The sequence below is a fragment of the Leptidea sinapis genome, chromosome 3 (assembly GCF_905404315.1).
Source record: "Leptidea sinapis chromosome 3, ilLepSina1.1, whole genome shotgun sequence".
Lineage (NCBI taxonomy): Eukaryota > Metazoa > Arthropoda > Insecta > Lepidoptera > Pieridae > Leptidea > Leptidea sinapis.
This window is the reverse complement of record NC_066267.1, coordinates 9,414,859-9,440,272: the sequence shown is the minus strand read 5'-3', so window position 1 is coordinate 9,440,272 and position 25,414 is coordinate 9,414,859. Positions and strand designations below refer to the sequence as shown.

Sequence of the window (25,414 nt, the reverse complement as noted above, 5' to 3'; positions counted from 1 at the left end):
CTCAATGGCATCTTTTAAATTTTGTAACATACGTTTTATTCGTGTTATATTACATTGAAATTTATAAAATACAAAATACTTACTGATGATATGTGATCCCAGTGTCTTTCTTATTTCTTGTAATATTGTTTTTACACATTTTTACTATTCAACCCCGCATTTTACTTACAATTATTAGCACAGTTTAACAGAGCTGTGGCACATCAACGTCACACATTGTTTGAGACTGGACCGACTGGTACGCACACTTGGGCGTAGTATTAACACTTTGCGACTACTCCTGCGGTATCTAATAGGAGCGCAGCGGAGACCAATCCTTAATCTAAGGACGCAATATTACTATTGTGATTGTTATTTTGAATCAGCGTGCGTTACTCATATAAACAATTTGCATGTCATTTTAATAAAATGTGCAAACATTGGCCGTAAGGGACATTTAGGTAATCAAGGTTATGTAACATTTTGTGTGCTTTATCATTGTTTATCAGTTAGTACAGCCTCATCTTTCAACAATAGCTGTTGTATCATGGATAATATTGAAAGTAAGTTATTTTGCAACAATAATTGAATATTTCTTTTAAATATATCCAATCACATAAACAATTACAAAATATTTTAATTATTATTAACAATACATAGTATTGTATTAAGTCGTGATTATTTTAATAATAATTAGGCAGATAAAAACAATACTGCAATAATAAGATTATCATTTTCTCAAATAATAAAGCGTAAATACAGTATCATTATGCTTAAATCCAATTAAGGCGCGGTCATTCCTCAATATTTACAAAAATTGGATTCTTAGAGAGTCGATTACAACATAACGCAATGAAAATATTCCTACGCAAAAAATACATTAGAAAAAGAAGGACTTAAAGAAAAATTTGAACCGTATAGAATATTAACATATAATTTGAAATATCCAAATAAAAAATTTGGAAGTTGCTTCCCAGAAATATACTTTGGAGTTTAAAATCTCTGAATTTTCAGCGATAACAACATTCTTTTTTTAAAGAATTTGATAGAATTAGTATTTTTCTAAAACTTAAACCGAACAATTATTCAATTTAATATGTATATTTTGAATAAACAAAAGAAAACCAGTAAAATAAATGCCCATTTGCAGTTTAGCCACATGATCAACTCAAATATTGTACTATAGGTTGTAGCGTTTACAATCCAAGTCAGTCCGCGCCTTAAATGAAAATGTCGAAATAATTGTTACAAAATACCACATGATGCCCACGGACTAGAAAAAAAAGAAGGACTCCGCGCCGTGATATTAGCAAGTGAAGCACCTTTATACTAGTGTGTGTGCGGTTACGGGGTATACCAGTTACACAATTTTTTCGCCCTTACATAATCATATATCCACAATTACTTTTATATTATTGTTTTTACACTTTTTCACAACGCATAACGGCATTTTTAAAATATTTTATTGCGACGCAAACTGATCTGTCACAGACGATCGCAAATCTCATAATGGCGGCCGATCGGCTTGTATTAGTGTAAGTGTATGCGTGGGACTATGTATTCACACGTTTACCGGCTTGTTTTGGTGCCACACTGTTAGAGTCCTTATTTTTTTAATCCGGGACCTACTTCTTTAATTTGTCAACTTTCAAAGAAGACATTCTATTATCGTAATAATTCTCAATATCTGTATTCACTCTCACTTTGACACTTAGGTTTGACAATATAATAAATTGCTGAATTTAAAGATTTAACTTTCAAAGTTTTTAAAAGAAGACTACATCGATGGTTAATAAATAAGGGCTTCTATAGTTTAAATGAATTTTTCAATACAAAATGAATTATTAAGTATTATGAATTAGTCTATTTGATAATAATATATGTAAATTATTTCCTTTTATGACATTGAATTTGTTAACATTATACATAGGTGGATGGATTATTAAATTACTTACATCTTATATTATAATATCATAAAATTTTAATTTTATAAATATTAATGATAGCACTGTAAAAACCGACATGTTTCAGTATAACAATAGTGTGTGGGTATTTAGACAATTTTATAACATATTTTGCATGTCAATTGACGAAATATTGGATTAACAATAATATTATTCTTAAGTAGATACAATGTTTCTTCCAAATAAAATTTCATTTCAATTAAATTAAGTTTAATCTTAGAATATTAACAATGGATCTGTAATTGAGTAATAGCAATTTTATTACGAATAAAGCAAAGACAAGTAGTATTTGGACATAGCATTGCAATTTCTAATAGTTTGCAAAAAGTGCCAGACATTTTTGATACTTTTGTATGTGGAAGCAGTTATCTTTGGTATCATATTATTATGTATATAAGCTGACCTAGAATGAGCTAGCTAACTAACTAACGGCCATTCCCTCTATTATATATACTCTCCCCGGTTATGGCCTACTTGACTTAAAAAATCGTAACTATCGTTGACTCTTCTGTCCCAATAAGCTTATCTTTCAGTCCACGAAAAATTGAATAAATGAGATTTTTAGAACAGACATTCTTGCGCACGTTCTTTTCAGGCATACATTTTCGAATGTATTATTTTTTTAAATCATCATTTGAATAATAATGTATGTATTTGAATGAATTTAAACAATTAATCTTTACGACCGTGTGAGCCTTAATCAGCACCAACTTAATATGATTTTTTTACTGAGATATAAGTAGTGCAATAAGTTTATTTCATGTATTGTAAGTCCGTTAAGCTCAAGTGACCTCAACGAAGTAAATCATTTACTATTATTAATTATTAACTTACATTATTACACTGGAAGACACAAAAAATTATTTAAACTATGCACTTATGCGTTTTTCACAGGCAGACGAAACAAAATTTGTCAACATAATTAAATAACAATTGTTCGCGATTCTCTCATTGTTCGCCAGTCTTCCATTGTTAACTGGTAAACATAGTTTATGAGCCTTTAGGATACCTACCAAAAAATCATGTGCGTCTTGGGAAGCCCTGAGCGATGGGTCGTGGACGTTAATGTTTTCTTTTTCGAGAGGAGGAAAATACATTTAAATATTGAAGACCCTGTAACGGGGCTCATAAGTCGGGCTCGGGTGTAAACACCCCTCTACTGACTAAAAACTTCCTCTGTGCTGATAGCTTTAAAGGCTTTTACAGCGAAGCCGGGTCTCGGAAGGAGACTCGAACCTCGGATCGACTACCCACTAGGCTGGTTGGAGAGAAGATAACTACCGATCTAATATAATATCTGTTAGTCCAATGGACTCTAGTTGGAAGTGGTGATATATGTATGTGTGTTCGTAAATATGTGTGAATGTATGTAAGTGTGTGACTATTTGTGTGTAGTGTTAAGGCGAAGAGTAAGCAAAAAACACGCAAACATGGTGTTTTAAGACAAGTTTTGTGGTGAAAGAATAGCATTTCGAGCTATGAACACTATTTAATCCTGTTCCACATATCCTTAAGTCTTATTTGTAGGTTGCTAATGCTTGCTGTTGGTTATAGCTAACACTGCCGAGCCTTTTTGAACTACCACTTTTCTTTGAAGCTAAACAAGTTTTTTGGCATGACGTGACGCATTTTTTTGGTACTTCTCTCAGAAAAGTTATTCTTATAGCTTGTAATTTTTTGTGTAGGTTCATTTATTCAGATTAGCAGTGAATAACAAGGATTGTAAGCATATAAACTGTTTTCCACCCAAGAATTTTGAAAATATTGGCTTTGTTACATAGATGGCGGGCCGGCAGCCGTGAACTCATATCGCTCAAGGTCGCTGGCATTTAGTGTCGCCTTAAGGACTTACGGCTTAACACTACACAGGTATTTAGTGTGAACGCAACTCCGTTCATTTGCTTTCTTCGACTAGTCGATGGACTTGTACAAATCCTGGACTTGTAGTTCACGTCCGTTCATCGCTGGGACCACCCCCCCCACAGAAGTAATAACATAAAAGAATCTAATTTTAACTACCTATTTTAATATTGAAATTGTTTATATTCAGTAAATCTAACCTAGGTTACTTTGTACTACGTACATTACTTAAATTGTATATATATTAATATGATAATGTGAGGAAAGGTTATTTATAACATCTTTTATTGATTATAAAATATATTTTATTCTTAGTAACGATCCTTGAATATGTTCTTTAGAATTTTGTATTTGTACATTATAAGTATTTTTATTTTATCCTATAAAAGTGACTATTGCTTAGGGTGAGAGAGGGGGAGCCTGTCTACCGCTGTCGTATGCGTGAGAGAAAGGGAAGCCAGACAGACGGGCGCCGTAACGCGTTACGTTACGAAGCGGTTTACTTCAAATATATTTTTTTTTACAACTTTACGTATTATTCAGATCGTTGTTAGCAATAGCTGTAAACTGTAAGCTGTATCTACAGTTTTATCTAGAGCAACCCTGCTACTACACCTATTTTTGTGACCAAACAGCGCGGCGTAATTACAGACACATGAGATCTTTCCATCTCAAGTCTCAGGGTGACACTTGACAGTTTAACACGATCAGGGTTATATCACATTTCCCGAGGCCATTTTGAATTGTCTTATGACTCATATCATATTGAAACTGTTGGAGACAATGGGTGGTTCTTTTGCACAGGATGCCGGCTAGATTATGGGTAACACAACAGCGCCTATTTCTGCCGTGAAGCAGTAATGTGTAAGCATTATTTTGATTCGCGCTGAAGGGCGCCATAGCTAGTGCAATTACTGGGCAAACGAGACTTAACATCTTATGTCTGAAGGAGACGAGCGCAATTGTGGTGCCAATTACAAATGTTGGGTTTTTCAAGAATCCTGAGTGGCACTACATTGTAATAGGCAGGGCGTATCAATTACCATTAGCTGAAGTCCTGCTCATCTCGTCCCTTTGTCATATAAAAACACATGATCCCGATTACCAACAGGTATCTATCTGCTCTTTTTGTCACTTTTCTCACATTATCACATAAAAAACTATTATAATTCATTATTCTTATAATAACTTCATTTCATTTTCAATAAAAAGAAACTATGATTTGATTTGAGGAGGAAAAATTAATAACAGAATAAAAAAAAAGAGATTTCAAGCAAAAAAATCATTTTTACTATGACGTAATGTGACATGAAAAGGTGTAATGTGATTGGTCGATACTGACACATAATAATTATAATAAAATTGACACTCTTTTTACACAAATTATCTTGCCCCAAGCTAAGCATATATAGTCTGTGTTATGGGTTACAAGACAATGATATATTTAATACATTATACTTACTTAAACATACATAAATTCATATAAACATACATAAATACATTTAAACATCCTTGACTCGGAAACAAACATCCATATTCATCATATAAATGCTTGCACCTACCGGGATTCGAACCCGGGACCTCTAGCTTAGTAGGTAGGATCGCTAACCACTCGGCTATACAGGTCGTCAGGCAATACACATAAAGGAGTGCAACTACAACTGAATTACGTAAGTGACCCCACAGATCAATATTTTATTATGTGACCCAGACGTACAGTCGTCGACATAATGGCTTCGGGGAAATTATATTGTTTTGTAGGTTAATGGATACAAGCGACCTATATGATATGTACCTACATACTTAAAGTATCATTTATATCTCTTTTAGTATTTCTAGATCAAATTGCATTGAAATTGTCAATATATTAAATAAGCAGGAAATAATTTTATGAATTATAAAGAATTCACCTAAAAATAATAACAAATAAAGAGTTTTAGTATAGATATAGTAGACATGTAAATATAGATATTGATTTGTGATTACTTTTTCATTTTTTTAATAGGCAAGAAACAATACTAATTATCATAAGAAATATTTTTGAAAATAGCCAAAATTCCTCCTTAGGTAAAAGACGTGATTCATTCATTCATCGATTCTAGTTCCGATTATTGTTATTTTTGAAATCGGTGCACGTGCGATACAAGCACATCTCACCTATCAATCAATATCTACAGCTATGTATGTAGTTACAAACCTACCTTGGCTAACACCGACTAAAAAAATTACAATAATCGTAACTACCAGTGGGAGGCTCCTTTGCACAGGATGCCGGCTAGATTATGGGTACCACAACGGCGCCTATTTCTGCCGTGAAGCAGTAATGTGTAAGCATTACTGTGTTTAGGTCTGAAGGGCGCCGTAACTAGTGAAATTACTAGGCAAATGAGACTTAACATCTTGTCTCAAGGTGACGAGCGCAGTTGTAGTGCCGCTCAGAATTTTTGGGGATTCAAGAATCCTGAGCGGCACTGCATTGTAATAGGCAGGGCGTATCAAATACCATCAGCTGAACGTGCCGCTCGTCTTGTCCCTTATTTTCATCTAGAATTAGATTAATTATTTAGATTGTAAAACATATTTTTACTTTTTAGTGAATCTGAGTACCTACACCAACAAATTTGTCTGAATATGTATAGGCCTACTAAATTTTGCAACAATCATCAATCTTGAACATTGCATTTTAAACTGTATGTAATAAAATTGCAATACATATTTTAATTTAATTAGAGACAGTTTGAAATTCTGCCACAGATCGCACCCTTACGTTAAGTCGTTAAGGAGTCCAATTGAGCATCATATTCGACTACGACAAATAATAGACCATAACGTCGTAACGGTTGGTTTAATGGTTTTCTAATGGGTGCCATTGTCAAATCTGGACCAATTTCAATGGAAAGCATAAGCTTTCAAACAAAAAAAATATCATATAAATAGGTTGACCTAGTCGAAAGTTCTGAGAGAAAACATACCCCTTTTAATAACCCCTTTTTTGAAGTCGGTAAAAATTTTTACTTGATATTATGTGCATGTCTGTGTCAATATCTCGAAAGAACAGGAAATTTTCTGATAGCCTTGAGTGTAGAATTTATGTGATATTGTCATGGGTGTAATTGATCATGAATGTGATAAAATTATCACGCGTGACATACTTTGGCTAACATTTGCCCAATGACTTCGATTGGTGTGGATTTATTTTGCCATACAATGTTTTCCGAATCAATAACTCGGATATAGTATTGACTCTATTGTGATTGATAACTAAACTAACTAGTTTTATCCTTATACATGGTTAGTTATGTCTGATATAGGTTTTATCGCGTTAAGGTTATTTTTATTTACTTAAAACAGATATCGGATAAATCATAATATTATTAAATATAATAATTTTTTTTTCTGATGTGAGTTATAGTTTTATAATATAATAATAATATTGACACACTTTTTACAGAAATAAGCATATTATATAGCCTGTGTTATGGGTTACAAGACAATGATATATTTAATACAATATACTTACTTAAACATACATAAATTCATATAACATACATATAATCATACATAAATACATTTAAACATCCATGACTCGGAAACAAACATCCATATTCATCATATAAATGCTTGCACCTACCGGGATTCGAACCCGAATATGTTTTGTTATTGTCTTCATAACTATTCATAAAAGAGGTACTTGATTACCGATTTCGTATTGAGACACCTTCTGTTATACAAAGGACATAAAATCGAGCTCACCTTGTTCACGTGTCATGTTTTTAATTTTAAACTTACTCAAAAAGGAAAACCACTGTATGTGTGCTGGACCTTAAAGGGAACAATTCGAACAATCAACATTAATATTCGAATTGAAACCATTCTACTTTCCAATTTATAAAGAGTTTCAAGTTCGGCAGGTTTGTAAGTAAATATTGGGACTTGCAGGTGTTAATATTAAATACCGAAGTTTGAGTTAGAGATCTGAAATCATTAAATTATTCGAGTTATGCAAAAACTTGTACCGAAACCGCTTGTGGGAAAAAATTGACATTGACCTTAATAGTGACTCAGATTTTGAGCAATTAAGGTTTTTGGGCTTAAATGATCATAACATTTCTTCGAGTTACAGAATATATTAACATAGAAACATGAGCAAATAACATAATATAATATTTCTTTATAATGTTCACGTACGTACAAGAAGATTCAGATAAATATTTACGCTTGTAATTAACCTGTTTTCTTGTTTGTAATATTATTTCCTACCGTTGGACATATTATAAAGTTATGGATGTTACTCTGAGGAATGGTGGGGCTGTGTATTATCCCCCTTATTCATAATATTCTGCTAACTTAAAGCATTGCTAATTCTCACTATGTCTTCTTCTATTGATCTAAGTCAGAATGAGAAAAAACACTCCTAAGTGGCTGTTTAAAGTTAGCGGACCATTATGAATAAGGGGGTATATGTTTAGATAAGGGTCTGGGTAGGGTCGATGGTTCTGCCTGGTGTTAAAAGCTCATAATGAACCATGCCCTTGCAATGCCACCGTACACACATCATTACCTTATTGTGATTCAGCCCGAGATTTGCCACAGTCTGTGAATATCAACCCACCTTTGACTACGATATTTATCGGTCGTTCTTGCTGTACATGATCCACTTTTCATCACCAATATCTGTTTTGTCTACCTAGTTTTCTTGAAGTGGGTCAAAACTGTTTTGTGGTTAATTCCCAGTGGTTCAATGATGTTGTAACTACTGAGATGCAGCTCTTACTCCATTGCTTAGAAAATTGCGTAAATTTTATCCCTGTGCTAGATTGAAGTGAGTCTTTCACATCAAAATTCCCGGATTGAACACGATTAAGCCAACTTCATCCTACTCTTACCGAAACTGTATAAAGTACATAAACTTCAGAAATATATTCGCGCATTTCGTTGAATTTTTCCTTTTTTGTTAAAAAAAATTAACAAATATAGAATTTATTTATTAGATTTTGACAGAAAGGAAAACAAGTCAAAAATAGCAGGAAACCGCATTTTACTTATTTCTTTCCTTTTTAAGATGTTACAATAATGTAACATAACATTAAAAAATGTCATCAAAAATCCGCCAGTTAGTACTTACAGCCAAAAAGATTTTATCAAAAGTTTATAAATACCATAATGCGCGTATAAAAAAATTCCTCCACATAATATTAACATAATTGAATAGTTCTGAAAGATGAGGATTTGTGGGATTATAATAAAATATTTAAAATTAATTTTACAAATAACATAATGATAAGGGTTCTTTCGCTTTGTTATTTATTGAATTTCCTGGTAGCTACTGTTTTGTACTGTGTTTAAAGTTCAACAAAGTCTTTGTTGTTTAACAGCTTCTAAATATAAAATCTGGAACAACGCACTATTTTCTTTGTAATAAGTGACACGACATATTTGTTCAGAGATATATGTGGGTCATGCCAAATGCGTCTTTATATAAATGCGATACTCTATACCTTTACCTTTTACTATCTTAATTTAGCAACAATATCAGCTACATACTTAGATTAAGGACTGGTCTATGCTACTCTCCAACTAGATACCGACTAAGACCAATAGCTTTTTTATTACGGCAACTATTAAAGCCATCTGATGATATGTGATCCCAGTGTCTTTCTTAATTCTTGTTGAATTATTTTTATAAAGAATTACTACGCAAACCAGTATTTAGTTTCAATGATTAGCAGTGTTTGACAGAACGTGAGCCACGTCAACGTCACACATTGCTCGAGACTGGCTCGAGTACGCCCACTTGGGCACTTTGCGACTACGCCTGCAGTATCTAGTTGGAGAGCAGCGGAGACCAATCCTAAATCTAAGGCTACTTAATAATATTATTTACCAATAGTTTCTGAGGTCGTTAATAATAATACCACATTTTGTTCTTATCATTCATTTTGTAGTCGACTGTACAAGAATCTTTTTGTAATTACACTTAGACGCATATATTTTCATAGAATAAGAATGTTTTCATTGGATAAATCATAACCTAATAATTATTGGTATGTTTATGTAGAGAATCACATAGACCGTAATATCATTAATCACCATACATAAACCAGGGTAACTTTGTATGTAGTTAGATACACTGACCTCTACTATATATCACTGGACGTGCGGCTGTCAAAGTACTTTTGTGCCTGTTTGATATTCGCCATTTTGGCGCTGTTGGCCATGTAGCGAGAGTATGCAGCACTAAAACTAGTGATGACAACCTCAGCAAACATCGATAGATGGTGGGAAACTATTTACAAAAAAAAATGTGTACTTTATTAAGTTGATTCTTGAAGTATGCAAAAATACTTCAGACTATTGTTGGTTCCTTCGCAGCCATTTGTATTATACGTCAAAATTAGTTCTCTGGGCGCTCGCGAGTGGCGCTTTTGGCGTGAAAATTTGCTGTCAAACATATGGTATAGCCTGTCCAGTGATATTTATACAGGTCAGTGATTAGATAGCATGATTAAAATCGCATGGAACAGTAGTATATTCTTGTCTATTAATATATTAATAATATGTAACTATTTCCATGCCTTCCTTAGATAAGAACCTTGGTGAGTCAAATTCTTATTGTATTAATATTTCTATCATGAATATAATTAACTAGGATGCCGCAGTCGCTCGTCGTACCGCGTATATTAGAGCGAAGCGAGGTAAACTAAGTAAGTATGTGTACAGAAACAAAAAAATAATAATCTATCAAGATTTGATCAATCGGCTCAATTTTTATATAAATATAAATAGCGCGTGCTAATTTAGAATAATTTGTAAATCTTGTTTGTTTTTAATTATAATAATTGAATCAAGCCGAAATTCAAAGTTCTGTCTCGACAATGACCTAGAAAATTTCGAAAGTTTTCTATGAGTTTATAATCGGTCTAGAAATGGCCGAGAAACAATTTAACACAGAAATCAATTGGAGTCACCCGGTGGGAGCTCTGCTCAGCTTAGCTCAATTATTTAAGAGTAGCGCTGACCTTAATGTTACTGTTTTGGTGATATGGTAAATATGAAAGTCGTATTCAGAAAGAAAGAAAGAAAAAATGTTTATTGACGTCATTATACATTCTGATAATAGTTCATAAAGTTATACTAATCTATTATATATAGATTATGTTGGTTTTGCTTACGAAATTCTATTTCTCTTGTTATTTCTTAAATCAACAACAACTTCTTTACATGAGAAATGTGGCAACCCTAACTGCCAGAAACTAATGAATAAATCTTCAAGATAAATAAATCTATGTAAGCCATTTGGAAAGAATATTTTGATTTTGCATTCGAAATTCTATTTCATTGTGATTTCTCAAATCAACAACAATTTCTTTACATAACAAATGTGGCAGCCCTAACTGTCAGAAGCTAATTAATAAATCTTCAAGGTAAATAAATCCATCTAAGCCATTTGGAATTTGGAAAGATTATTTTAGTTTAGCATTCGAAATTCTATTTCGTTTGTGATTTCTCAAATCATCAACAACATCTTTACATAAGAAATGTGGCAACCCTAACTGCCAGAAACTAATTAATAAATCTTCAAGCTAAATCTATATAAGCGTAGATAAACTACTATCTAGACCGATAATGTTCTATTAATAGCGTTTGCTTCAAAATTTTCCTTTTACGACGGAGAGCTCCCTATCTACTCACCTTGACCCTCCTTGACCTTGGAGATCGATAACACACCGATCCAGCCGGTTGCAACTTGAATTCAAATATACCTACCTACTAGCACAGAGTAGAGAGCAGTGTTCTAGTTTATGACTCATGCAGTATTGACGTGAACTCGGCACCTAGGCACAGTTATGTATTTCTAGAACACTGCGGAACTGTTGGCGTTGTTACTAATTTAAAACTCAATTTAGAACAGTTAGGAATTGTTTTGGCTGAAATAAATATTCAATTTTTTTGAACTTCTTTGCAATAACATGACATTCCCTAATAATGTAAGCGAAGAATAGCTAGCTACTTACTAATAAGCCAAACTAATGGACTAGTAATAAAAAAAGGACTCCGCTCCTTGATATTAGCAAGTGAAGCACTTTTATGCTAGTGTGTGTGCGGTGATGGGTGATACCATTGACACAATTTTTCTCCCATAATTAGTCATATATGGCCACAAATACTTTTAACTCCAATTTTTTAACTTCTTATAATATAATGTTTAACAGTTTTTCACAACGTACGACGGCATATTTAAAATATTTTATTTCGACGCAAACTGATCTTTCACAGACACAGAACAGGTAAAAGACACACCTACAGGCAATTTGGCAAATCTCATGATAGCGGCCGATCCGCAATCGCGTTGTATTATTGCTTGTATTAGTGTAAGTGTGTGCGTGGGGATTTGTACTTTGTAGGCTTGTTTTGGTGCTTCACTATTTTGTAAGGTGACACGGAGTCCTTCTTTTTTTACACATTCGTGCTTACTAATTATTATTTGAATACAAGCAAATATAAATACCTATTTTTGGCCCAATTTACAAATTGAAACACTCTTTGGTTGTGGTGTTTAAAATTGGTATCTAGTTAAATTTTTAAGGTAAATTCGTAATTAATTTCGTAATTAAGTTAACTACCTACCTACTTTTTCTTTTGTAAGTAAAGTAGGTAGGTATTTATTATATTATGTTTTATATGCGTTCACTGACTTGATCGTATAGGTATTTGCTATAAAATTTAGAATAGGTAGGTTTTATTTAAAACAGTTATATCATTGAGACTCATGAGAAGAATTATAAGAATTAATTCTCTAATATAGAAGAAAAAACAAACCTATTAATACCACGTAGGTAAGTAGATAATAAAGGTAGGTAAGTATACATATCTACCTATACGAATAGTAGGCTGAGTTTTGCAAATAGTATTGGCTTTTTACATAGTATAGACTTATCTAGTAGGTACCTACCAACCTACTATGTACCTACGTTTGACTTTTGTTGGAATCTTAAAAGATTTTTAGGTAGTGAAATTCTATAACATTATAGGTTACTTACCTTATATTATAAACTCCACAAACACAGAATTTGATTATAATAATACCTTCACAGCTTCGGGATACATTGTAGTCTTTGTTCATCCTCTATACATAAAATATATATACCTACGTATCAGACTGTCCATAAAAACTTAAAATCAACTAGGTAGGTAGGTAGATAGTTTTGCCGTGAAAAAGTAGTTAAAACCGTTGTTTTCATATTTATAATATTTGAGATATTAATAGATACCAACTCAATCTATATTTTGGAATTAATTCATACGATTATTATTAAAGCCGTTTAGTGTTTGTCGATCGCAAGTTACTAAGCGTTATCTTAACCTTATTAAGGTCAATTACTGAGTCCACAATATAAGCAGATACCTATTTATTTAAACTGACTTAATTAGTTTTAAATGTTAATTGTCATTTAGTTTAATAACCTAACCGGTGTGTCTACAATATTTTTTTGTAATAATATACTTTACCTACGTTGTCTATTTCTGCTTCTACTCCAACATATAATAACACTTTATTCGTTTTACGATTATTTTACCGTTGTAAACATTTTAACGTAGTTACCTAGGTAGGTAAAGAACAAAAGACAATATTATCTTCGCCTAAATACACACTCAATTCTAGGCGCGTTCCGAAGTATCGGCGAGAAGACTGCATCTCTCTTTGAACGCAAGAAGAAAGATGCAGAGCAACTTGCCCAGGAGAAGGCTGCAGAAGCCGCTCACGTCGTGGAAGACCAGGTTAAGAAGGCTGGTGAGCTGGTGAGCGGCGCTGAGAAGACTGCCAACGAAGCCGCTAGCTCGGGTAAGTTCTGGTCTAGATTTATTTTCTTCCTGCTGACTATATTATGATCTACCGAGACGTTACAATATGTCCAAGGAAATCCTTTTCCTTATATGCTGCTTGAATTTTCTACCTAAAGCCTCCAATAAAATTGAACTAGATGTGTAAACTTAGTATCCCGTAGCACGAATGTTAAGGTAAAAATATTTTAATTGATAGAGTTTTAGTCCACGAGTATAATGCTACCACTTTTATTACAAGGTAATGCACCGTTCCAGAGAAAAAAAGCATTATAACTTAACCTCAAAAATTATGACATTTTTAAGGTTTGAGACATTTTTATGGAGAGAAAAGAAAGAGAAACGCCTACAATTCGTTTCTGGCGTGGTTTTAGATGTTCTAACATAACCGAACATATCCAATTTTTAACCGACATCAAAAAAGGAGGAGGTTCTCAATTCGTCGTTAAATATGCTAAAAATACAGCGCGTACACCTTTTAAAAACCCGGCAACGCTCCTGTGATTTCTCTGGTGTTGCAATAGAATGTTAGCGGCGGTAATCACTTAACACCTGGTGACCCTTTTCTTGTTTGTTCTCCTATTCCATAAAGAAATTACCATTGTAGAGCTTAACAAAGACCAAAAGATCGAAATTTCTTAATTTCGGTAACTAATATTTTTGTTGTATTAATTTGTATGAAGAGTGCGTATTCAATGAGACGTGTAATATATTTTAATTTTATAACTTTTGTCCATTGAATAAGGTTTTAATATGCATTAATAGATGTTTTTATAGTAACAAAAAATTTAAGCCAGTATTAAGTGTAAATTTTGGATTGAATTGTGTGTCTTGGATTGATATGTAAGTATCGATTACCCAAATTGTGGGGAGATAATTTAGTTCTGGTTAAACTTTCTTAGCTTTAAACTTTTCTGATTATCAGTATATTATCTGTAAAGGTTTGAACCTATTAATTTCCAGTGCTTGGATTTCAAATAATTCAAAGCCATTTCAGAGAAAATACAGTTTTGAACCCCTTAAATGCTGGTTACTCGTGTTATTCTTATCGTTCTTCTATAAACTACTACGTAATATAAGGCATAAATGCATTTATTTTCTCAAAATTGATTCTTTTAGAATTCTTTTTGACGTCATTTCAAACACTACCACCGCTCTTAACAAATGACGCTCTGAGAGAAAAGAAACTCTGCCAGCATTCTTTTTTGCGCTCTTTTTAGTAAAATATACAATATTATAATACGTACTGTCATTGTTATTGGTATAAAATAATATTAATCTAGTCCCAGTTTGTCCGATCGCCTAGATATTCAGCGGTAGAGTAGTAGCAATAGGTATATCTACCCAAAATTGTCAGGTGATACAGAACTCTATATCTTAAATGAACGGTTTCCTGATTTGTAATGATCTGTTATGAAAATAATTTACTAATACATAGATATAGATTTATAAAAACAAAACAAATCTTACAACTATATAAATTACAATACTATTGGTTACATTAAGTGTACCAAGAATACTGGCAGCATATCCGCGTTGGATAGCAAGGCTGATCCGTTGACCGAAATAGCTGCCAGTAGTCCTATTGAGGCGAGATGATAGTACTTTGTATATTCTCCTCGCCTCTGGGCCCTACAGGTGTAGTCTCTCGACACCAAACAGCACAAAGATGTGACGACTCACTGAGACCGACATATTTGCGACGCTTGCTGTCTTCGGCAGTCGAAGCAGCAGCCCCAGCATCAACTGACATAACTTGGACATGAGAAGGAGCCAGTATCGATGCAAGTCGCGTCCCACACCAGCGCCCGTGCCCAAGTATATATAAATATATGTATATGTACCTACATATATTTTATATAAAATCTTAATATCGATATCTGTATGTATTTAAACATACATACTTGAGATAACCTATTATTTATAGACAACCAAAAAATAATTTTTTTAATTGTTTTCGTTCGTTTGTGTATTTTCATTATTGTAGTTAGTTTGAGCTGACTTTTTTGTTTTTTTTTAAGGAAAAAAAACTAGCGTATGGGTATGGTGTTAAGTGATCACCGCCGCCCACATTTTATTTGCAACACCAGAGGAATCACAGAAGCATTGCCTTGCCGGCCTTTATGGAAGGCGTTTTTTTTGAAGGTAACCATGTCGTATCTTCCCGGAAACACCGCAGAAGGATGCTCATTCCGCAGTTTTGTAGTACGTGGCAGAAAGCTCCTTGAAAACCGCACTGTGGAGGACCGCCACACATTCAGATGGTGGGAATGATATCCTTAATTGTGGCGTGTCGTACATTACAATCGATATTACATAATAATTGTTTAAGATCTTTGGTGCCGCTATAGGTGTATACTCATTCATATCTCACGGTCTCACCACGGAGCCCCCTCGATCGCCACGCACCAGTTTTAGGTTTTCCAATTCAAAAGTACGTTTATTGGAATCTTTATAAGGTTGGCCACGTTAATTTTGTAATTCCTCTGGTGTTACAAGAGAGTATAGGCCGCGGTGATCACATTAACAGGTCACCCCATAGAAATCCTTTAGTTTAGATTATCTGTGGATGACCCGTTTATATTTATTTTATTTTTTTATGGAAATAAGGGACGATACGAGCAGGCAGTTCAGCTGTTGGTAATTAATACGCCCTGCTCATTACAATGCAGTTCCGTTCAGGATGATTGAAAACGCCAAAAATTCTGGGCGGCACTACAACTGCGCTCGTCACCTTGAGGCATAAATTGTCAAGTCTCATTTGCCCAGTAATTTCACTAGCTTCGGCGACCTTCAGACTGATACACAGTAATACTTACACATTACAGCTTCATGACAGAAATAGGCGTAATGTGGTACCCATAATCTAGCCTCCTGTGCAAAGGAGCCTCCCGCTGGTAATGACTCATTTGTCCTCATATTCTAAAGAAATGACAAATAATCTTAAATTTTTATACTTCTAGATAGATTATGAAAACTTCGAAAAAAAATGAATTTAGAACTAACCTCTATTTTGAGCAATTCACGCACACTAACACAAAGTGTCATACAAATCGCGAATGTAAGACGTAGCTTGTCACGTACACTAAACTAATATTCCTGGCCGGTTTATATCGGTTGTCTAACAGCAAGAGACTCTATCTAGACATATTATCTAAGTAAATTATATTTAAATCTACGCAGATGAAGACATAGGCATGTATTTAGTATATAATGCAATATTAGTTGCATAAATAAGATTAAAGTTTACTCAAATAATTACGGATTTCACTAAATTTTTTAAAATCCATCCAAGGTAAGAAAATTACTTTTTTAATTTTTTATTTTTTTAATAGAAAGCTCACGTTGTATACAATGTGTTGCCTAATGGTATATTTATACATTAATTTCTTATATTATTTAACATCGTATACCCCATTTACGGGCTAACTCGACATGCAATAATTTAATTAAATTACAAGTACTTAATAACATTATTAACTTAAGACAATTTCCTTGTTTACTTACTATCTAAATTACTATAAAGTAGTTACACACACATACACAAAAACACAAAAAACTTATAACTACAAATAAACAAAAAAAACTAAATTTAAAATACAGCAATTATTATTAAATACCAAAAAAACGAATGATATTATTTAATTAAATTATTTATTGATAAAACGTAAGTAACTTAACAAACATTATAAATACTAATAAACTATCGAATAAAATAAGTTTTGTGTTTATAGCTATAATAGTTTTATGATAATGTAAAACAATTCAAATGAAAAAGCCTATTTTTCAAAAAATTCATCTATCGAGTTTATTTTTCGTAATCGTGTTTTTGAAACTGCCATAATTTAGATAAAGAAATGAAGATAAACATGTCAAAAAATTGGAACCGTAGTATTTGTAGAAGTATTTTACGTAGAATTTCAAAAATGTTAGCTTTTAGGACTATAGCGCCTTAATTTTGCGCTTGAAAATCGATGCGGCGTTCCAAAATATGTCCAATTCTGCTATTTTAAATATATTGCTATAGGACATTACAATTCTGTTAATGAATTATTACTTTAACTCTATTGCGTCGCAACCGAAGTTAATAGCAAAATGTTGCCAAATTAAGAATTCTAGAAACGTCTCTAGCAACTTCTAGGTCATAACGATTCACTCATTTTGTATTTAATGAGTTGCATCTTTCAATATCGGAACCGTGTAAATGGAAACTGGTAATGCTTTTGTATTCCTTTTTTCTGTAGGCTTATAATAGGAGACCTTCGGAATGCCCATAATGTTCATGACATTTTATGTGTAGGTTTGAGTATTGCCCTGCAGTGAAGGAGATTTTATCGCAATGCAATTGAGATGTAGTATTTTTTTTATCGGCCTGATGAGAAAGCTCATTGTCGCTCAGAGGGCAATGGAGAAGCCTTTGCTTGGAGTTTCCCTGCGAGATCAACCAATAGAACCAAACTCACTAACATAGCCCAAATGATTGCGAAACTTAAGTAGCAGTGGGCAGGGCACATAGTTCGACGGACAGATAAATTAGGACAGTAAAATCCTCGAATGGCGACCACGTACCGGAAGACGCAGTGATGGTACAAGATGGACCGACGATCTGGTCAAGATCACCAGAATACGTTGGATAAGGGCACTGTAGGACCGTTCGTCGTGGAGGTCTTTGCCTTTGTCCAGCAGTGGACTTCTTCCAGTGGATGATGATGATGAATTTTTTCCTTAAACGCTTATCAGAACATAAATAACCCCAAAATTTCACCAACTGCGCCCGTTCAACATATGTCTTATTCGTTTGCAATTGTCGGTCCGTAATCTCATAGTGAATTATGAAATACTTTGTTCTTACTGATTACTAATCAACGCACAAATGAAAATGTCTTAAAAAACGCAATAAACGGAAAATATTTAAATATCTTTCTCACTACGTAGATAGCATGGTTTTCGACGAATTTTCTACCACCCAAACTATGGGATCTTTCAACAGAGTATGGATGGCAGTGATCACTTAGGATCACGGACCTTTGTCACTCGTTCTTCTGCTATTAAAAAAAATTACAGGCAACAAAATACATTGCTGACATAATAGGTATCTAATTGTATATAAAAACGGCCAAGTGTTCCATAGCAGCAAGTAACAGAATAAATAATAAAAATTCTTGTAGTTCGTTGTAACAAATACTTGGGTTTGTAGAAAAAAAAATGAGTTTCAGTATTAAGTATTAAAGTCCTATTATTATAACCCCCAAAATTTATTGTTTTTTTCTATTTTTGTGTGAAAATCTTAATACGGTTCACAGAATACATCTACTTACCAAAGTTTCAACAGTATAGTTCTTATAGTTACAGAAAAAAGTGGCTGTAACATACGGACGGACAGACAGACACACATTACGAATCTTTTAGGATTCCTTTTTTGCCATTTGGTTATGGAACCCTAATAAAAAATAGTGTGTGTACCCGCATTTAGTTAATTTAGTCTGAAGTCTGATACAAATGCTCGAGTTGACCAACTAACGTCAAGGTGTCGAATTTGGGTGCGCGCGTAGCTTTATAAATTAACTCGGCCAATTTTCCATTACGCGCCAAAACAAATATAACCTCAAATTGAATCTAATTTAAAAGTTACGGAGCATTTCTGCAAATCCAATCACAGTTAAAGAAACTTAATAATTTCAATGGCGCACTAATGATTTATCAATTGAGGTTCACGCCCACCTTTAGCCCATCGTAATTTGTAATGTCCGCCACATTACAAATTACAACCAATCCGAAACAGAAAAATGTAATTTATTGCACTGGGGAAGTGCGACTGTATATTTTGTGTAGGTAGCAGTTGCTACTGTAATAATATTCCTCCTACGTGACATTGTCCACGACAATATGAACTCTGTACTCATTAGGGACAAAATGATAAAATCTGTATGACATATTAAGACCATTAATGTCATGATAAGACTGCTTATTGTTCTTGTTATAACTGTCAGCCATATTTCACTGGCAGACATCACATTGGAAGTGCTTTTCACGCGGTGGCATCATGACAATAAAAGATATGAATATCCTTGTTTCATATCTATATATATATATAATATACTAGCTGACCCGACAGATGTTGTTCTGTAGATAGTAAAAAAAAACTGTTTTATAGGAATTTGCCAATAATATTTCAAAACATCAAGAATTATTTCGTAAAAAATGCTCCCTGTTGTTATAATGAAATTGTTTCACAGCGGAACTGTCAAACCGTGCGTCACTAAATTCTCTCATATAAAATATATCCATAGAAAACAAATATTGAAAATAAAATTAATTATAGGTCCCAAATCGAAATAAAAACTATCCTATCTCTCAAGTGGGACCAAACTGCACTTCATGAAGTAATCCCCATTAAAATTCGTTCATTAGTTTAGGAGTCCATCGCGGACAAATATATATTAAGATTTATATTGACACACTTTTACACAAATTATCTTGCCACAAACTAGGCATAGCCTGTACTATGGGCACAAGACAACGATTCATAAATACATATAAACATCCATGACTCGGAAACAAACACTCATCATATAAATGTTTGCAAATACCGGGGTTCGAACTCGGGACCTCTAACTCAGTAGGCAGGGTCACTCGTCATGTAAATGTCTGTTGATCACGTTTCAAATGGAGCAATCAACACCAGGCATCATACAATAAATTAAGGTCGAAATTATTAATTCATATAGGATATTACTTAGTCACTTAGGTATGCCTTCAAAAATAGTTTATAAGCCTAGTAAACAATATAATTCTACGTTTAATATGTATTTACAAATAGATACGAATATGAATTAGAAAATAGAGCGAAAAAAAATCTTTAAGATTTCAAGTATTCTGAAAGTTATCAAAATATTCTTTGATATGAATTACTTATTTTGTCTTATTTTTTTTTCATATAGAGTTACTTAGTGTCGAATTGTTTAAAGACAAATATTGGCGGAATTAACACTAAGAAAACTCAAATCATTTGTATAATTATGGATTTCCGCAAAGTAACGCCTACTTCAATAAATTTTCTCTAATTAAGCTGCACAATGTATTTATTAATACAATTTACATATTAAAAAAAAAACCGAAAAGATTACCGCGTGAAAAGTTTGTGTGATAGACTGACTTGAAGCTAAAATGCATCTTAAAACAGTTATGGTTGAAGGCAAAATTTTCTCACGCATCATAAGAATACGAATGACGTCAGGATACCTCTCTAATTCATTGCAGAGTATTAATACGAATTAGTCTTAACAAATCCAGATTGATAGACTCCTTCAATAATACTGTTAAAATTATTAAGTAGTTCTTGTCCCTAGCTTCTCAGCAAAACCAGAAATCTTAAAGCCATTATTTATCTATTATTTTACTAACAGCCGCGGATGCCAAGCATTCCGCCATCGATGCGCTGGACAAGGAGATGGCAAAGGTCTCCATAGCAGCTGGTGAAGCAAAGGACGCAGCAGCTAAAGCTGTAGCTGATGGAAAGAAGGTCATCGACACCACTAAAGGTACTGTTACGTAGAATATAATTATGACCCTGCGTAAAATGGAGCAACATTCAACCTTCACCAAAGAATATATTATAGTACCTTCACACCAAAAGCTACTCAAATTATTATTCAATTGAGTCACAAAACACTCAAGCATCTTAACTCAAGGGCATTTTAACGTTTACCACAACTTTATTTTATGAAAATAAAGGACGAGACGAGCAGGACGTTCAAATGATGGAATTTGATGCGCCCTGCCAAAATTTCTGAGCGGCATTACAATAGCGCTCGTCACCTCGAGACATAAGATGTTAAGTCTCATTTGTCTAGTAATTTCACTAGCTACGGCGCCCTTCAGGCCGTAACACAATAATGCTTACACATTACTGCTTCACAGCAGAAATAGGCGCCGTTGTGGTACCCATAATATAGCCGGTATTCTGTACAAAGGCGCCTCCCACTGGTAAAACTTAGAAAAAGTTGAGCTTTAATGAGAAGGAGTCGCTTGAAAATCATTGCTACTTTTTTAAATCTATATCAGCATTACAGATTCATCAAATTACAAAATTTAAAATACGAGTGTTCTTTGAATTCGAGCCTCAGAAACTCAAAATTTGTTTCGCTTTGTCGCGTGGGGTCATCTCACCACGATTTTTTCTTTCTTATCCCTTTCAAGAATATACTTCGATCAATATTATGCGAATACGAACTTCTTTAATAAAAATAATAAATTTCCATCCTTGGCAACCCAGGTCACTCTTGCGAAATTTGGCAGTGTTTCTGTTTCTTATGCCATTGTTAGGGTACCATTCTGTGACCATTTTGTTCCACTTCTCCTTCCCTTTACTCTACGAAATTCGATAAAAATATATAAATCTACCATTCAAGTCTTTAAATTGTTAAACTAGAACTAAAAATAAAATAATACATCGTTAAGGATGTTGTTTTCAAGAGACACGTAGTGCACGCTCGAAAAATAATAAATCTGACACAATAAAGTAGAAATGCGAAAATGTATTTCATTAAATTAAATTAAAATAAACATGTTTGTTGAGGCTGCGCCAATATTACGCTGAGTCACATAATTTTGGATAAATATAAACAAATTTAGACGTCCAAATCTAATAGTGAGTAAACAACAGCTAATCTTAGTATTCAATTTAAAAAAAAACATTCTATTGTAAGAGTAGCTAATTGATTTGATAAATAATTTGTTTACGTCTTCATTTAACTTTGTTTACATTGTCTGAATATCAATCGCCTTATTAACTTTGATTGTGAGCTGTTATTTACAATATTTAATGATTGTTTCGCTTCAACTGGTATATAAACGGGACACTTGATAAGCCTGTAGTATTGTATTGTCATCTGTGGGCCTTGTTGGTGGGATAACAATCAATATTTTCAAATAAGTATCTGAGTTCTCTTACAAAGTCGTATAACTTCTTTTGAGTCAGTTTCTTCATGTCTAAAAGAAAAATTACTAAAATTACCATTAAAGGTACGTATCTTTTAAAAATTGAATAATATTATTGTGAATTTGTTTGTTTTGTTGTATTTTGTAGTGTAAACATTTTTTGTAGTTCTTTGTTTCTATACTGGAGCTTTATCTTTTATAATTCGTATCTTAGCAAATACGAAAATTTTTATTTTTGTTTTATGTCGCCAATGTAGAATTTGCTTGTTTTTAGACACACTCGCAACCACTGTAGATAACACAAAGAAAGCAGCTGAATCAGCAATGAACACAGCTAAAGGTATGTCATTTTAAATATCTATAATACTCGGAAGCGGTATAATTTATCAAGTCATTTCAATGTTACATCTTTGACAAAATACATTTTTTATTAAATTCATTTTTATTTAGAAACGTATCTACAATTGATTAATTTCCATATAAAGTTTCAATTTATACTTATTTTAAATTAAAATGAATTGTTAAATTTAATTCGCTTCTCTTAGTATTCCAGTATGGACATATGAATCTTTATCACTACACTAATGCATGTTTTGTAGATTCTGTTAGTAACACAGTTGAAGGCACTAAGACTGCGGCTAAATCCGCTATGGAAACGGGTAAAGGTTATGCAACGGGTGCTAAAGGTAAGCTTAATTTAACCAAATCTTTCTTTAAAGCTTGATATTTATTGAGATTATTTAATTTGGCATGGTAAATTAATTCGATGTTGTCTTATTGCATGATATCTCTTTAAATATCAACCGCATGCTCTATTCTTTTTCTTCCTGTGTAATAATAACATTTTAACATTGACATGTTGCGGTTTCATGGATATTTCTGGTAGATAGTGGAAGTAATGTAGAAAGTTTAGAGAAAGCTGATATATCATTAGAAACGTGCAAATTTTACTTACGTTTTAACATTTTACGAAAGGTAAAATTTCAATTATAACTTTCAATTGCCCAACAATTAGATTATCCCAAAACTTGAATGATAATAATATGTTATATCTTAGACTCAGTAACACATAGGGCGAATAGTGTGGTACGACAAAGCATTCAGCAGAATCGGAGTTTGACACAACAATAGGATACGCTACTAGCGCAAAAGTTAAAAATTGGGACGTTTGGACGGATAATAGTTAAAAAGATATAACGGTTTCGCATTAGATGTGTATTATTCGTATAGACAGTACAACGGGTGTATTTCATGGTGTCATGGATAATTCGCAAAATAAAAACAATTAAATCCTATTTTAGTTCTGCTCAAGATTCTTCTTATTATTGTTGCTTTTATTGACATGATTTTGATTAATTTACACAAAACAAAACAAATCAAACTAAGTTAAACAAAACAAATAGTGCTAAAAGAAGATTGTGCTACCTTGTATCATGCTAGCCGTGTTTGCAACGCCTTTATGAGGCAAAAAACGCACTTCCATTACAAATTTCCTAACGATTTTGGACAAATATATGAAAATAAGGCCAAAAACTATATCTCATTCTGTTACTGTCTCAAGAAGACTTGAAAGTCAGTTGTTTTGAATAATACAAACATACCTACAGTGGTAAAAGTATTTACACTTCATAATCACGATAAATTATATCATCTTATAAATGCTATTTTCAACTTTTTTTTACCAATTTATCAAATTTAATTTCACCAATTAAAACCGCAAACAGTAACTAAATGGTAGCAAAATTTTAGACACCGTGACCAAAAGTGTGGATTATGCTGTAGATGCGACTAAGCAATCAGCCACATCCGGCTTTGATGCCGCTATAGGCTACGCAACTAGTGCCAAAGGTATTATTTATATTTATTGATCCATATTCTGTACAGTTATAAAAATCAATATAATTTTTGTTATTATATTAAATTAAAATATTTCTTGTAGATAGTGTAACCGATGCATTTAATAGTTCTGTAGAACATTCACAAAAAGCGGCAGAGACTGGTCAAAGTTATTTAACTTCTGCTCAAGGTAAATTATCGATTTACTAAAAATAATTATTTGAACGTATTAAATTTCACAAATTGAAATCGTAGACAGTAACTTAATGGTATCAAAATTTTAGACACCGTGACCAAAAGTGTGAATTATGCTGTAGATACGACTAAGCACTCAGCCACATCCGGCTTTGACGCCGCTTTAGGCTACGCAACTACTGCCAAAGGTATTATTAATATTTATTGATCCATATTCTGTACAGTTATAAAATGAATTTTAATCTTTGTTATTATATAAAATAAAAATATTTCTTGTAGATAGTGTAACCGATGCATTTAATAGTTCTGTAGAACATTCACAAAAAGCGGCAGAGACTGGTCAAAGTTATTTAACTTCTGCTCAAGGTAAATTATCGATTTACTAAAAATAATTATTTGAACGTATTAAATTTCACAAATTGAAATCGTAGACAGTAACTTAATGGTATCAAAATTTTAGACACCGTGACCAAAAGTGTGAATTATGCTGTAGATACGACTAAGCACTCAGCCACATCCGGCTTTGACGCCGCTTTAGGCTTCGCAACCAATGCCAAAGGTATTATGAATCATCAAATATCCATTTTATTTACTACAGCTAAAATATAAAATATAATTGTTGTTATTAAAGTGAATAAATATTTCTTGTAGATAGTGTAACCGATGCATTTAATAGTTCTGTAGAACATTCACAAAAAGCGGCAGAGACTGGTCAAAGTTATTTAACTTCTGCTCAAGGTAAATTATCAATTTACTAAAAAGAATTATTTGAACGTATTAAATTTCACAAATTGAAA

General features: G+C 33.0%; 1 protein-coding gene across 50 annotated transcripts in view; it reads left to right on the top strand.

Moving 5' to 3' along the window:
• Nucleotides 1-25,414, top strand: part of LOC126979603 (perilipin-4) — a 60,315-nt gene that overhangs the window by 18,571 nt on the left and 16,330 nt on the right. For 35 of the 50 annotated variants that reach the window (XM_050829002.1, XM_050828984.1, XM_050828986.1 and 32 more), the window contains exons 2-11: nucleotides 13,468-13,647; nucleotides 21,053-21,187; nucleotides 22,861-22,926; nucleotides 23,186-23,272; nucleotides 24,336-24,434; nucleotides 24,526-24,612; nucleotides 24,707-24,805; nucleotides 24,897-24,983; nucleotides 25,078-25,176; nucleotides 25,269-25,355. In XM_050829002.1, the coding sequence (XP_050684959.1) occupies nucleotides 13,468-13,647; nucleotides 21,053-21,187; nucleotides 22,861-22,926; nucleotides 23,186-23,272; nucleotides 24,336-24,434; nucleotides 24,526-24,612; nucleotides 24,707-24,805; nucleotides 24,897-24,983; nucleotides 25,078-25,176; nucleotides 25,269-25,355 (1,026 nt within the window). Of the gene's footprint in view, nucleotides 1-13,467; nucleotides 13,648-21,052; nucleotides 21,188-22,514; nucleotides 22,671-22,860; nucleotides 22,927-23,185; nucleotides 23,273-24,335; nucleotides 24,435-24,525; nucleotides 24,613-24,706; nucleotides 24,806-24,896; nucleotides 24,984-25,077; nucleotides 25,177-25,268; nucleotides 25,356-25,414 lie in introns of those variants that run through there. The other 15 variants (XM_050828987.1, XM_050829009.1, XM_050829007.1 and 12 more) reach the window with 11 other exon arrangements.